Below are 16538 nucleotides of genomic sequence, written 5' to 3'. Positions count from 1 at the left end.
GAAATGTACCATTGTGTTATCCAGGGTTCCAAGGTTACATGTGCACAACTAAAAAATTGGTAAACCATCCCCATTTTTCATGTATTTGTTTCTCCAAGGCATTGCTTAAAACTACTTTCAGTATCCTAATGGCTTAAAACATCAATGTTTTGTGTCTCCGCAGGTTAAACAATCGAAAAGCCAGGCTAGTGTGCACAGCTAAGGATGTTCGTGCAACACCAGAGGCTGACAATGCTTTGCCAGACAAGCAAGGTGGGCGGGGGCAAAGGTCCAACATCTCCCCCAATAGTCCTGGTAGAGATTCTTCCGCCCAACTAAATGCGAGGAGAGATCCTCAAATCATGTTGAGAACTGCTTTGGGAGTGGTAGCTGAGAATAACGTGGTAGAAGCAATTGAGATCACTGCTAAAGCAATCCGATGAGAAAGATATTTGCATTGGCAAACCAGTTGATACTTCAGCTCTTCAAACCATTGTTGGTAAAGAAAATGAACACTCAACTGAGACATCAACACTTTATGAGGTACGTCACATTTGACATCTACTTCTGAGTGATGCAAATGAAATCATGTCAATATTTTTCCACTTCAGAATGCAATATAGAGATTGATTGAAGTGATGCAAATGAAATCATGTCAATATTTTTTAATTCCATTTTTTCATTGTCATACCATTTGTATACAAATTGAGCTTAGTAGTGAAAGAAATAATTTGAGTTGAGATATCAGATGTACGTCAAGTTGTCAACTATCTGCATCTCAGTGAAAGTGTATTCTCATTTATGTTTTCATTAGAGGTGTGTCTATTTTCCAAGTATTCAACATAAGGTCAACATACTTAATTTCAAAGAGTTCCAGGATACTATGTACATACCTCATGGACCATGTTGCTTTACTGAGCCTAATGGTTGGTTCTATGTAACATGGTAGCCAATCATTTAACTCGGGCAAGCATGTGTTGTTTTGTTAGCCGAAGGTACTATCATGCCTATCCTTTGGCTAGTCTTCAAGTTCTTCTTGGGATCATGATAATGTTGTAACATTGAGATTCTCTCTATGCATTTGCAATACGTTTAATTAAATTTCTGCAAAGAAACTCAATTCTTGATTTCGAGTCCCGAACTGTGAATCTGATTCTGAACTGTTCACAGATGGATGCTTTGATCTCACATAGCTCAAAAAGCTATTATGCTTGTGTTGGGGAGAGTACTCATGTTTATCAGAGCCCTTCGAAAGATCTCACTGCCATCAACAACCGCTTGAACGGGTATGCTTTTAGTTTATGGATGAAATAACCAAGGTAAACTGTTACTAAATAAATATTTCCTCTGATGCATTAGTTTCCTTTTTCAGTACCCGAAAGCTCAGAGGCACTCTCAACTTCGACAGCGTTGATGTAGGCCTGGTCAGTGATTCGATGGTGGCCAACAGCCTGTACCTTCAAAATGGGAGTTGTGCATCCTCATCCGTGCTCCAGTGAAAACTGCGCAACCTGACTGATGATCCAACGGCTGTATAGTTTTCCTGTATGTAAATCTAGTCCTTGATTCTCCATAGTTATTCTATACAATTTTGTAAAAAAAGGTATGTAGGCTAAAAATTATATTTGTTATTGATACATGAATGTGGAAAAATGGAAGAGAATGCAAATGGAAGAGAATGCTTATGGAAGAGAATGCAAATGGAAGAGAATGCTTATTTTTTCATTGTCTTTCTCTACAAGATTACAAGGATATATATACATGATACAAATGTGTAGGTAGGACAAGGTAGCCGTCCTAGTGTGTAGCTAGGACAAGGTAGGACGGCTGTAGGACGGCTAGTGTGTAGGTAGGACAAGGTAGGACGGCTGTAGGACGACTTGACGGCTGTAGGACGGCTTGACGGCTGTAGGACGGCTTATTCTTCCAATAATAATATTATATACAATTACACAAGGACTCCAACCATATTCCTTATTTGTCTAACACTCCCCCTCAAGTTGGAGAGTGGATGTCAAGAACTCCCAACTTGCGTAACATACCCGAAAACTTTTCTTTCCCAAGAGGTTTGGTAAACAAGTCTGCCAACTGTTGTGCCGCACCCACATGCTTGGTCTCTATTGTGCCATCTACAATCTTATCTCGTATAAAGTGACAATCCATCTCAATGTGACGAGTTCGTTCATGAAAAACAGGATTGGCAGCTATATGTAACGCTGCTTGATTATCACAAAATAAAATGGAAGGACCATCCAAAGGAATGTTCAAATCCTTCAACAAAAAACGAAGCCAAACTATCTCGCAACAAGCACCTGCCATGGCCCTATATTCCGCCTCTGCTGAAGAGAGCGAAACGGTTTTCTGTCGTTTCGTCCGCCAAGAAATCAAAGAACCGCCCAAGAATACACAATACCCAGTAGTCGAACGGCGAGTGATAGGGCAACCTGCCCAATCAGAATCACAAAACGCAGTTAACTTGGTCTGGTTGTCAGAACGAAATAATAAACCTTGACCTGGAGTAGCCTTCAAATAACAAACAATACGAAGCGCAGCATCCATATGAGATATCCTTGGCTCGTGCATAAAACGGCTTAGAACATGCACAGAATAGGTGATATCCGGCCGAGTGATAGTGAGATATATTAACCGACCTACTAATCGTCGATACTTTTCAGGATCCTTGAGAAGTTCTCCTTTATCAGATAATTTTGTGTCATCCATAGGAAAAGCAATGGGTCGTGCTCCCAAAAAACCATAGTCCTTGAGAATCTCTAATGCATACTTGCGTTGAGAAATATAAATCCCTTGTTTGGAACGAGAAACCTCAATACCCAAAAAATATTTTAAATCACCAAGGTCTTTTATCCGAAAATGATCACGGAGAAAAGACTTCAGAGAATTAATGGCACTAGCATCATTGCCTGTAATCACAATATCATCCACATAAATGAGCAAAGCTGTGAAAGAAATACCAGATTTTTTAGTGAACAATGAATAGTCAGCTTTGGATTGTTGAAAACTGGCAGAAATGATGGCACTAGTGAATTTGGCAAACCATTGGCGAGAAGCTTGCTTAAGACCATAAAGTGACTTGTGAAGGCGACACACAAGATTCTCCCCCTGTCGCCGAAGACCAGGAGGAGGAGACATATAGATTTCTTCATGGAAGTCACCATGTAAGAAAGCATTATTAACATCAAGCTGATGAAGAGACCAAGACTGACTAGCAGCAAGAGCAAGAAGACAACGCACCGTAATCATTTTAGCAGTAGGAGAAAAAGTGTCATGATAATCAATACCTTCAGCCTGAGTGAAGCCTTTAGCAACCAAACGAGCTTTGTAGCGGTCAATAGAGCCGTCGGAATTGTGCTTGAGTTTGTACACCCACTTACAACCAATGGGAATTTTGCCATAGGGCAAGGAAGTTAAAGTCCAAGTACCATTAGCATGTAAAGCTTGAAGCTCCTCAGTCATAACACGTTGCCAATTGGGGTCAGTGGCAGCCTCGGCAAAGGAGGAAGGCTCCACAGTCCGACTGACAGAGTTAATGTAAGAAAAATGCCTGGGAGAGTAACGGTGATAAGAGAGAAAATTACAAAGTGGATATCGCGTACCTTGTGTAGAACCGGGTTGCGAAGTCGAAGATGGGTGGGATGGCAGAATCACCTGCGAGCAAACGTAGTCTTTTAAATAGGATGGAGGTTTATGGGCACGGGAAGAGGTGCGGGGAAGGGGAGGATTGGTAGGTAGTGGGGGGGTAGGGATGTCCGTGGGTAAAAGGGTGAAAGGTAAGGAAGTAGCCGCGGGGGGGGGGGGGGAAGGAGGGGATGCCGAGAGGGCAGGGGCATGGGGAGGAACGGGTAATGGGGCAGCTAGGGAATCTGTGGGAGGCGTGGAAGGGGAGGAAGGTGGAGGAGGGTGAGGCGTCGGGGCAGGAAGGGGTGGGTTATATGTAAAGTCCAGAGGGGGTGGGATGGGTAGGGTAGGTGAAGAGGATGGAATAGGAGGGTGAGAAACGGCATAAGGGAAAGTACTTTCGTGAAAGATGACGTCTCGACTAGTGAAATGCGGTGATTGTTGAGATCGTAAAGGGTATAGGCCTTTTGTCCATGAGGATAACCGAGAAAAATGCAACGATGAGCCCGAGGGGAAAATTTGGTGGTGGGAGTGACAGAGGTGGCATATGCCAAACAACCAAAGACGCGGAAGTGGTCATAAGATGGAGTTTTCGAAAAGAGAACCTCAAATGGGGATTTATGATGGAGAAGACGGGTAGGGAGACGATTGATGAGATAAGTAGCGGTAAGAACACATTCCCCCCAAAACTTGATAGGAAGATGGGATTGAAAACGAAGGGCGCGAGCGGTTTCAAGAAGATGACGATGTTTTCTTTCAACAACGCCATTTTGTTGGGGGGTATAAACACAAGAAGTTTGTAAAAGCACCCCATGATCAGAGAAAAAACTACGAAGAGATAAAAATTCACCACCATTGTCAGTACGAATGCATTGGATGGTAGTGCGGAATTGGGTAGTGACATAAGCAAAAAAATCCTTAATTAATTGTTGAGTGTCGGATTTATGTTTCATGAGGAAGACCCACGTAAAGCGAGAAAAATCTTCCACAATGGATAAGAAATAATTAGCACCAGAAAGAGAAGATTGACGATTCGGGCCCCAAATATCACAATGAATTAAAGCAAAAGGGAAAGTTGATGAAATTGAACTCAAAGGAAAAGGTTGACGAGTTTGTTTTGCCAACGGACAAACATCACAAATATGACTAGAATCAAAAGTGCAATTAAGAGAGCTAGATGCTAAAGCTTGCAAACGAGTGGAGGAGGGGTGACCAAGACGCCTATGCCAGAGGGAGGAGGGGATGGTAATGATGTTGCAGAGAGGTTGACGGGTGGGGAGAGAAGAGGTAAGGGCCACAAGGTAATACAGATTGCCACGTCGCTTACCCACACCAATCATCGCCTTCGAAACCAAGTCCTGCAAAACACACCAAGAAGGAAAGAAGGTTATGGAACACGATAATCCATCTGTAAGTTTACCAATCGATAAAAGGTCCACTCGGAAATTAGGGACACATAAAACATCCTTCAAAGTAACTGAGGAATTTAAAGGAAGAGTGCCGGTAAAAGTAATGGGAGCGGAAGCACCACTAGGCAAAGAAACAGGCGGCAAATGTGAAGGAGAACGATTAACCAAACATGAAGCGGAAGAAGTAATATGATCCGTAGCACCACTGTCAAGAATCCATTGACCATGACGAGAGGTGACAGGTAACAAACCTTGGGCAAAATCAGTAGTGAGCACGGCATTGGCCTGAGGAGGGGTGATGGTGTCACGTAGAGCAGCTAGAACACGGGAGTGCTGCTCGGTAGAGAGATCAGGCATGGCAAGCTGTAAGTCATGCAAAGTGGGCTGGGTCCCGTGCACTTGGTGGGTCGTTGGAGTAGAAGATGAGGCGGGGGCCTGGGTGCCTTGCACGTGATGGGTCTGGGTGAAATTATGGGGCCGGGAAGCAGAAAACCGTGGCTGCTGGGGAGGACTGGAAGGTGCATGGCTGCGGGAAGAACTGGAAGCAGTGGCACGACGCGGTGGTCGCCACGGTTGGCCATGGAGGGGATGGCCAACGGGATAGCCATGAAGTTTATGGCAGGTGTCTTGGGTATGATAATCAAAATTGCAGTAGGTGCAGTGGAGGGGAGGACGAGCAGAGGAGGGACGGGACGGGCCACGAACAGCCATGGGAACGGCATAGAAAGCTGCCGAAAAAAAAAAAAAATTAGGGCTAGGGTTATAAACCTGCTCTGATACCATGTAGAAAAAGGTATGTAGGCTAAAAATTATATTTGTTATTGATACATGAATGTGGAAAAATGGAAGAGAATGCAAATGGAAGAGAATGCTTATGGAAGAGAATGCAAATGGAAGAGAATGCTTATTTTTTCATTGTCTTTCTCTACAAGATTACAAGGATATATATACATGATACAAATGTGTAGGTAGGACAAGGTAGCCATCCTAGTGTGTAGCTAGGACAAGGTAGGACGGCTGTAGGACGGCTAGTGTGTAGGTAGGACAAGGTAGGACGGCTGTAGGACGACTTGACGGCTGTAGGACGGCTTGACGGCTGTAGGACGGCTTATTCTTCCAATAATAATATTATATACAATTACACAAGGACTCCAACCATATTCCTTATTTGTCTAACAAATTTTCCGTTTATGACACGGGGCTCTGAATGAGCGACCGGAGTTATGTAGAATGGTCGCCGCAGGCTCCCTTCCTTTTCCATGTGTTGATGATGTATGCTAGGTAGGAAAGTTGCTAATTCTAATAAAAATTTTGTGTCTCCTTTTGTCTTCTTCCACCTTTCTAGTTTCAAGTAATTGTATCGCCATTTTTCTGTTGAATGTGAATTCTTGTGGACGTGAGTATGTTCATATATATGTACTGTTCTAAAAATTCCCGCCTAACGTCTAGGTGGCGCTAGGCGCTAACCACCGCCACGATTGGTCTCTGGGTATTTGAAATTTAAGAAAGTGCGCCTAGACCTGTTTAGGCAGATTGTTTAGGTGCCTGCCTAACCCACCTTAACCCATCTACGCATATGCCTTGGCCATGACTTTTATTTAGATAGAAAATTGATAACTCTCATTTTGTATTTGGGTTTTTCAATAAAATGTAATAGACTTGTTAGATACTTGGATAAACACTCATTATATGTTTGTTTTTAATATGTTCTAATACTTAAAAATCTGTCATTTTATTTTGCAATTTATATATCCAAACACAATTATGTGTTCTTTTTAAGTATAAAAAATATTTATTTATATGAATATATAATAAATTTACTTAAATCCGCCTAGGCACCCGCTTAGCCTCTTAGGTGCTCAACCCTCAGCCTGTCGCCTGACTAGCGTCTAGCGTTTATTAGAACCTTGTATATATGATATATACATATTGAATGCTCCAATACTCACTTGTTACTTCTGGAATACGTATCTAATACTTCAAATTCGTATCCTTTTGGCCAAATAATGTATTTAATCTTGTGTTTTAATGTTTGTGTATTTAATCTTGGGTTTTTTTTTTTTTTTTTGACGAGTGAAGCTACACATAATGTTTGGTCGTCGAACTGCAATAATAGTCTTACTCTTTAAACCAACATCAGAAGGTCAGAAAGAATCAAGACCACAAAATTTAGCTATCAACTACAAGGTAAATTACTTTTTCTACACTCATGATTGAATTATTCCAAACTATATTGCTTTATGAAGTAAAAAGACTAGTACAAAATAGAGAAAGCCCAAAAGGTAGTCCAAAACCACTCAAATACAAGCCCAACAACAACAAAGAAAATACAATAGATTAGCCCAAAAGAGCCATCCCATGACAATAAAAATAACCCAAATTTTGGAGAAAGACGACAACCTCCACCTAATCAGTTGCGCCACCATCACAAGGATACCACCACCAAGAAGACAAACCAACTAGATGAATGAAATCTGCACTATAAATGCTCCCATAATCCTATTAAATAGTACAAACGTACTTTAAAGTCAGCACAACACGAAAGTATGCCACCGAGAAGAGACACTCGATGGGCCATGTAGCAAAGGTTGATGGTTGAAGACTTGCGATCGGAAACGACATCTGAATAGAAAAGGGGCATAAAAGCCTAAATATGAGATGAGCACATGGATAAGGTGGGACAAAAGCTCAAAAAGGGCCACCAAAAAGGCCAAGCAAAGAAAGATGACGGCTATGAAAATAATAGGAGGACATGGAAGGGGAGTTGTAGGGAGATAAAAAGTCAGGTTTTTTTTTTTTTTTTTTTTTTTTTTTTTGGTTTTGTGGGGGGTCGGGGGAGGTAGAGGAGGGGAGGGGAGTAGGGACACCTACTTATTGAATTTCCGCTTGTCATTTTGAGAATGTATAATACATTTAATTATCAAAGTGTATTGTAAGTGGTGAATTGTCCTGGTGGTTAAAGTTTTTTGAAAATTATTTGTATTCCAAATATTGTGTCATGTAATTTTCGGTACTCATGCAACATAGTCTCTCCAACTATCCAGCCACTTGAGTTGCAAATGTCCCTTACTCCTACAACTATCGAGGCATTTTTGGTCATTCTTACTCCTCCTCCAACAACCTCTGAGCTTGGTAAATGTCCCTTGACCTCGGAACTTGCCACTCTTGGCAGTTGGTCAGGGGTAACAAAGTGCCTTTCCACTTGCTTATTTTGGCCCTGTAACTCTCTTGATATTTCAAAGGTAACGGCCATTTCCTGGTATGTCATTGGGGCTTTTAGAGTTTCTGAGTTGATGAGATGGGCCAGAGAAGGCTTGATCAACTTTCTGGTACTCACCAGGAGCAATACAGAGTTTGCGAATGTCATTCCTCTGCTCTCTCTTTTTCTGTCCTTCTTTCAGTGCTTTGGCATGAAACACAGTATCCTACCGGGCGTGCCAAAATTATCGTCGTTTGCGTAAAATGACATCTATTCAAGTGATTGTGCCATGAGCCGGGAACCGCCTCAATTTGGTTCTTTTCTGTGCCTTGTGTACCAAAGACTTCAATGTTTACTTGATGTTATGCCAAAGTCAAGGTTGTCGAGTTGTTATAGCTTTAGCTAAATGTTAAACTTATTTTTTAGCTACATTCATTGGAAATTCATTTTGATCTCACTTAGCCCCGTATAATTCAAAAGTCACAATTTTATTTTTTAAAACTCAAAATTTGTTCTACTTTGACTTGTGGACTCTCTTCTTCCTAAAAGTTATAAGTGGCCTCCTAAAATATATGTAGGACCCAATACTCAATAAGACTATGTCACATGTGCAATAAGTTTGATTATAAATTTCCATTATGCACTAACATACAACAATAAGAGAGAGTTTGAAAGAAATTGAAGATTTTGAGTTATATAGAAACGATTTTCAAGTTTCAGAGGCATAATGGATCAAAATCGAGTCTCAAGTGTAAAAGTAAATCAAACTTTGAGTTTTAGTAAGCAAAATTATGACTTTTAAGTTAAATGGAACAAATTAATATTAAAATTAAATTCTAAGGAGCGTAACTAAAAATAAGCCTAAAATGTTATGCCAAGTTCTTCATTGCTTCTATTTTGTAGGATTTTGTAGTCAATTTGTTGGAATTTGGGTAACCGTTGGATAATAACATGCTTATATCGAGTTTTATTGTCAAAATAATTTCTGATAGATAAAACAAACAATATTTATTTATTTATTTATTTTAATATAAATAATTTCTTTTGTTAAAAAAAAAAATTTTATCGATTTTTATATGAGTTTTATTGTCACGTGCGAAATGAATAAAGTGACCATTTTGTAAAGGCCCAAAAAAATATAGTGATGTCACTTTATACGCACTGGGTTCAGCGGCTTCAACATTTCGGTTCTTCTGCTACGTTTCACCGCTTCTCAGCCTGTCAGCTACCAGAGCACCCGCCCAAAAGCTAGTCGGAAGCAGCAGCAGGGAGGCACTCCCGCGTGTGAGACAACACGCTGCAGATGCACCCAGTTATCTACTTTTTCTTAATTCTTTGTTTTTATTCTTTCTAATGTAAGAAGTAGGGTTTAATATTCCTGAATTTGAAGATTATGGTATGCTAGTTAGATTCCATTTGGAAAAATCGAATTAGAAATTGGGGTGTTTAGTGTGAAATCGAATTTAGGGTGAGGAATTAGGAACTGTTGTAGTGCTGCTTATGTGCTTATTATATAGGTTGGAATTGGAAATTATCAATTTGAGATTCTGTCTTATGTTATTTAATAGTTAGTTTAGTCATATTTCAAAGCTCACATACTAAATTCATGAATCCTAGTGACTCTGCATTTGATCACTAGGTTAGTGTGGTGGTGTGATTCTCTATCTTGAAAAAGAATTTGTCATGGAATTGATACGGATTCGGTGATTGATGGCTTGAAGGCGAGGAGGCAACGTTTAAATAGTTTTACACTGTACAGCAGTGCACTTTGGTTTGTTATATTGATGTTTTGCTGTTTGGTTAGCTTTTTATTGTTTTGGTTGTTGTTTATGTATAGATATGCATTTTGAGGGGTAAGGCTGATTACATCCCCCTGACAAGGTGTATCTTTTTTGTTTACTAATAAAATTACGCGTACCGTTGAGTGTTCTTTAAAATCTTAATTAGGTTTGTAACTTCCGAAATGTATGAAAACAAATTATATTGTGCTAAAAATTTTGTAATGCTTTCCGTTCAGGTAAGTAAAAAGTTAGCTTAAAATCCATCCCACCCGAGTTTCAAATCCTGGTTACACTTAATGTTAGTCAAATATAATGTTTGGTATGTCAAACATGCACATTCACAAGCTTAATATGACGGATTCTTGGAAGTTGCATCGGTAAAATTTTACTCCAGCGAGCATGAATGTTCTTATATTTATCCTTCTTTTTTTCCTCATTTGTGCATAGGTTTTGTAGAATGAGAGGTGCTAAGGAAGAAGTGTCATGTAGTGCTACACAAGTAGGATTCTCAACTACTAATAGTTGACAGTTTGAATAATTTATTTATTTTTTCCTTGTGTAGGTTCTGTTCATTAGGGATCCAGATATTCACATTGTCTTGTATGCGCTTGATTTTTAGTTGAAGTGGCCTATTATTCATCCAATAGCTACTAGTGGATATTTTAGTTTTGTTATCAAACCCTAAGCAGGATGGAAGAATCTTGAGATTTCTGATGGACCACTAGAATTAAGAATCAAGGATACCCTCGAAAAGGAAAGGACCCGAATTTATTAATTAGGCAACCAATTAGACTGTTCTTTCCAAATTCAGTCTGTTAGCATGAATAAGTATTTATTTCTTTGCATGGACAGGTTATTGAGTTAGTCAGGGGGTCCCATGGGTTTAACTCTCAGAAGCTTAATAAATTACTGAGGGACCATGAAACTTTTACTATTATGTGTGTTGTACCATATATTGGGCCTCAATATTTGGGTTTCATTACTTAGCCCATGATTCATGTAAGAGGGTAGGAAACCCTTATTCTATAAAAGGGCTCCCTCACACTCACTTAAGAAGGGGAGGAGACTCAATGAGAGAGAAGGGAAACAGACAGGGGGGAAACGGGAGAGCAAACAGAATAGTAAAGAGAGCAAACACTGCCTCTATAGCCTCCATGTATATTCAACATTCATTTACATAGTGAAACGGAATCAACGCTAGTGTGGACGTAGCCTCAACTTGAGGTGAACCACAATATATCTTTGTGTTCTTGTGCGTTTGTGTGATTCACGGTCGGATTTATGTCGGTCTAAGATCGACCCGATTTTGTGCATCAACGGTGTGTGTTACCGAAAAGGGATCAATTTTAAAAAAGGTCAGAAATCATCACCACTGTTAGTATTTTCATACTATGCCTTTGTATCCTGAGTTTTTTTTTTTTATATTTTTTTTATAGATATCTCAATTTTAAAATCTAGTAATATTTCAGATTGATGTGGAAAAGCTTGTGGGCTTTCTTCCTCTGCACCTTATTGCAGTGCTTATGTCATCTGACAGAGATGAAGCTCTGTTCGAATACCTATCATGCGGTATCAGGCTATTGCACACCTTGTGTAATTTAGCACCTCGACATGCCAAACTTGAACAGGTTGATTGTATAAAGGATTGCCAGTAGCTTCTCTGACTTTATGTGAAACAAAGATGTTCTTACTTTATGTGAAACAAAGCCTGGTTTGAAATCAGGCTTCCATTGAGAGAGACAAAATAACCCATTAGTCAGAGTGCGAGTACCTCCTCCCCACACACGTCGAATATCATCTTTGGTACTGAAATGGATGTCAAAAAAACCCTTACCCAATGGTACAAGACGCCATGAGGCAACTGGACGCCATAACGCAGCCAATGATGATTTCAAGGCTTCAGTTTTAACGGGAATGGAACCCTTTTTGAGCAGAAGACGGCCAATAAGATTTGTTTTGAACGATTGCAACTGATTTTGATAGAGATCCTCACTAATCTTTTTTAGGTTTTATCTCGACGTACCAAAGGAGCAGGAAGCTGACTGAGGTGCACGGTTGATTCCACCGAATCAGGGAGAATGGAGGCAAAAGTCCAAGCTTTGGAAACAGGATTTGGAGGAGACAGGACTTTCTCCGGCGTAGCCAAGAAAGACCAAGGGCAAATTGTCATGGTGAATTCAATCCAACTAAGATCGTACCATAAATCAATGACCGAGACGCCAGTAGAACCAACAAGGAAGACGACAATGGTAGAATCTCAGAGCAAACCAAGATGAATCAGATCGTCCACACCTTCCGGAACAAACTAGATCGTCCCTCGAACTGTTTGACACCGGCAGAGAAATCAGACGCCGTTGCCATCGACACCGACTCCGCAGCCACAGAACCCTAGGGAAGCGAGCGCTGGTGGCCTTTTTTTTGTGATAAAACGTAACATCTGATTTCTCTGCCACGTAACATCCGATAGCTATCTATATATATAAACACACCTAACAAACTTCTAACAAAGCTAACAACTCAATACATTAAATGATGTCATCTGTCCATTGCATCCAACATAACGAATAGTGACATGTACATGCCACTTAATAAAAAAAAAGACGTAGAATATTCATCCTCTGATGATTAATTACATCAATTAAGTGTCTTCTTCTTCTTCTACAAAATTATTAATTAATGATGCTTCCCTTGAAGCAATCCCCTGGAGGCAGGAGAACAACTCCTGCGGTTTAGATAACATTACCATGTGATCAGCACCATTTATCACGTGCACTTCATTCGGCAGATTTTCATCGATCATCCACCTCTGCCATTTCTCCGGTATTATAAGATCTTGGTCGCACACAATAAACTCTTTACGAACTGATCCATATTTCTCATTGGTGAGTTTTATTTCATCATGAGTCAGTACAGGACAGAACCTCAGCAAGGATGATGCTAGTTTTACATCCTGTTAATTAATTAGTAAATCCAAGAAAGAAAAGAGAAAATGAACAATATTGTTAGCCAACCAATTGAAATATAAAGCTCACATGCATGATTCGAAGGGATGGTTATATGTACAAGAGGAAACTGATTTCTGCGCACCCTTCTATGCATAGGGGAAAAATGTGTGCTGAAATAATTTCTCGATATAAAATTGACACAGGCATACGATCGGCTTTTACGTTTTTTTTTTTTTTTTTTTTTTTTTTTTGTCAAGACTTTACCTCTGGTGGCGAGAGCTGGTACAATAGTAACGACATGATCTTAGGCCCGAAAATTGCCGAAGTTGGAGGATTGTTGGGTCCGTTATCAAATCTATGGTAGTAGTCCATCAAATCCACACCAGCAAACATCTGAACAATATATATTTTCAAGGATATTAGTTGTTAGTATTCACCAGATATGTCAACTGAGACGCGTGCTTCGAGTTCATATTAGACTACGTACTAGTACTAGCTGAGTGAATTTATTACCTTCTCCATTATATGAGGGTAACTGAAAGTAGGACTAGGCATGAAAGCGGTGGCGAAAACGGCCGCCAATATTTTCTCAGGAAACATCTCCATGGCAATAGATATGACGGGCCCACCGAAGCTGTGGCCTACCAGGAAAACGCGCTTCTCTGGTGGGAGAGTCTTCATGAATTTGATCAATGGCTCAGCATAATCCGAGAAGGTCTGTACATATTTTACCTCCTTTGGGTGGATCCCACATGCTGCTAGGTCTAGGGCTGTGACATCGTAACCTGCAGAGGTTAGTAAAGCTGACAACTTATACCAGCACCATGCTCCGTGACAGGCTCCGTGAATCAGCACAAAATGCTTCTTATCGGCATCTGGGTTTGGGGATGAGGAAGACATGGTTCTTAACTATTTTAGCCTCTCTTTCCTTGGCATAGCTCCATTTGGTCTAGGCTGGCTTTTATATTCATGAAATCCTTCATTTGCTCACTCTATCTGCATTTTGTCTTTCTATTGCGTTTGTAGTCGTGAAAATATTAAGATTAAGATTAAGATTAAGCTTAGTATATTCGATGATAGCAATTCTGGAAAAGTAATAAGTCGAATCAACACTGCGTTTGGATAAATAAATGTAAGATCACCCAAAATGACGGAATTTTATTTTTATAGAGTTTGTGAATTTTATTGTTCAGCTAACTTAAAAGAACAATGAAATTTAAATACGGAATGCAATGTGTGTATAGAGTCATTAATATATAAATGAGAGACTGTAATTAATTTGACAAAAAAAAAAAAGATTGTAGTTAGGAGATATGCTAGTAATGGTGGTAGTGACTGCGGTGTGGATAGTGGTGGCGACGGTGATAGCGGCGGGTGGTAGTAGTGTGGCGGCAACAGTGGTATGTGGTGGTGACATGTGGTGGTGGTGGCAACTCTTGGTTGAGCTTTTTATATTTTTTATTGTTAAACTCTTACTCTTAAAAATTTGGAAATAATAATTATTTATATGGAATTTAAACTTGAAAATTAAGGGTCTCAAATTCTAATTTTTATCCACACCAAAATTCTAAATTTCTATATTTATAAAACAAAATAAAAAAGTATGGTTCATGCCAATTTATAGATTCTAACTTTTATCTAAATTCTGAATTTATTTTTCTCATTCAATAAGGAAAATTATTCAGGTTTTGATGGATGTATTGATAGCATTAGAAATCTAACAATATTCCCCACTCTAAGTTGCCCGTAGTATTCTTTTCAAACATTATATTCTTTGGTTTTATTAGATTTTTAATCTTACACAGTACATAATATATATATAATTCGTTAATTTCGTCTAGTTTGTTTAGCTTGATCAAAATAAACGCCATTTATATAATAAAATGCCGTCGAGCGCCAGTAGTGACGTTTGTATGCTAGTATTGCAACAGTACTATGACTATTATTGGTTTAAACGCCTACGTACAGCCGTCTAGGGCGGAAGTCTATTTGCGAAAGTCAAAGTCAATGCCACGTATAATATTTGTTAAGACATATTTAGGGACTGTTATTAGCACTTCAAAAATCTCATTCTATACTTCGCACAGATGTATTTTTCTTTCTAATTATTGAAAGTTTGGAGTGCCAAATGAGATTTTTGGAGTGCTAATAACAATTTTCTATATTTATAGACATTTTATTTTAGTTTGGACGTCGACTTCCTTTTTTTCTTCCTTTCATTATCAAGTTGGGAGTATCACTGACTATGACCCTGTGCAACTAATTGTTGATTCGTTTTGAATAATCAACATTATTTCTTACAGTGACTTGGGCGTATGAATAACAGAAAGAAAATGGTCATGATACAAGCTGAATAGCAGTAATACTAATTAGTAAACAACTTGTGCATGATGTTTTATAACCAAGTGGCATGAAGGGACAAATTTGGAGGTTTCATGCATGACTTGGAATAGTGTTTGATGTTTGCTTATAACCAAGTGGCATGAAGGGACAAATGTGTATATTTCATGCATGACTTGGAATAGTGTTGGCTTATAATCAAGTGGGATGAAGGGACAAATGTGTACGTTTCATGCATGACTTGGAATAATGTTTGCTTATAACCAAGTGGCATGAAGGGACAAATGTGTATGTTTCATCCATGACTTGGAATAGTGTTTGCTTATAACCAAGTGGCATGAAGGGACAAATGTGTATGTTTCATGCATGACTTGGAATAATATTCATAAATACATGATGTTTGCTTATAACCAAGTGGCATGAAGGGATAAATGTTTATGTTTCATGCATGGCTTGGAATAGTATTAGTCGTTGGAAGATTTTGCATCAATTTTTTTTGTTTTTAATATGTATAAATTAAGTTCTATTTTAATGGGATTGCTCACCACCCCTAAGTTGTGATAATGCCTTTATTTATCGTTGTTATGTGAGTTTAATTAAATTTTGAGATTGTGTTATAAGCAAACATCATGCACAAGTTGTTTACTAATTAGTACTACTCTTATTCAGCTTGTATCATGACCGTTTTCTTTCTAGTATTCATACGTCCAAGACATTGTAAGAAATAATATTGATTATTCAAAACAAATCAACAACTAGTTGCACAGGGTCACAGTCAATGATACTCCCAACTTGATAAAGAAAAAAAAGGAAGTCGACTTCTAAACTAAATAAAATGTATATAAATATAGAAAATTGTTATTAGCACTCCAAAAATTTCATTTGGCACTCCAAACTTTCTATAATTAGAAAGAAAAATACACATGTGCAAAGTGTAGAATGAGATTTTTTTGGAGTGCTAATAACAGTTCCCTAAATATATCTTAACAAGTATTGTATGTGGCATTGACTTAAACTTTCATGAACAGACTTATAATTTATGGTATCTAATAAATATTAAGATTGAAAATATTCATCGATCTACAAAATTTTCTCATGGAGCTACCCATTTTTTTTGCCACAGATACCAATATAGAGGCTAAAGGACACTACGCTATTAAATTCATATGCAGTCGATATATTTATGAATTTAATCATTAAAATGCATAAGCTCAATTATACATTCAAGTTAAATCAATTCCCGAAGTTT

General features: G+C 38.8%; 2 protein-coding genes and 1 long non-coding RNA gene across 3 annotated transcripts; 2 read left to right on the top strand and 1 right to left on the bottom strand.

Moving 5' to 3' along the window:
* The first annotated feature begins 1149 nt into the window (after positions 1-1149).
* LOC125478190 (retinoblastoma-related protein-like) lies at positions 1150-1503 on the top strand. Its single transcript, XM_048586008.1, has 2 exons — positions 1150-1265; positions 1352-1503. The coding sequence occupies exons 1-2, from the start codon at positions 1150-1152 to the stop codon at positions 1476-1478; spliced, it is 243 nt and encodes an 80-aa protein (XP_048441965.1). The 3' UTR covers positions 1479-1503.
* Positions 1504-10325: 8822 nt separating this feature from the next.
* LOC125478202 lies at positions 10326-12591 on the top strand. The gene is made up of 3 exons (XR_007258957.1): positions 10326-11359; positions 11474-11632; positions 12011-12591. It is a non-coding gene; the product is annotated as an uncharacterized LOC125478202 (long non-coding RNA).
* Positions 12503-13968, bottom strand: LOC103952179 (methyl jasmonate esterase 1). The gene is made up of 3 exons (XM_009363725.2): positions 13463-13968; positions 13214-13342; positions 12503-12954 (listed from the first exon to the last, which is right to left on the bottom strand). Exons 1-3 carry the CDS (start codon positions 13847-13849, stop codon positions 12643-12645), a joined length of 828 nt encoding a protein of 275 aa, XP_009362000.2. The 5' UTR covers positions 13850-13968; the 3' UTR covers positions 12503-12642.
* Between the last annotated feature and the right edge of the window lie 2570 nt (positions 13969-16538).

This window comes from the organism of the source record quoted next, unplaced genomic scaffold (assembly GCF_019419815.1).
Source record: "Pyrus x bretschneideri cultivar Hongxiangsu unplaced genomic scaffold, Pyrus_bretschneideri_v1 Contig24, whole genome shotgun sequence".
NCBI classification, from domain to species: Eukaryota; Viridiplantae; Streptophyta; class Magnoliopsida; order Rosales; family Rosaceae; genus Pyrus; species Pyrus x bretschneideri.
This window is presented reverse-complemented; position numbering and strand designations above follow the sequence as displayed.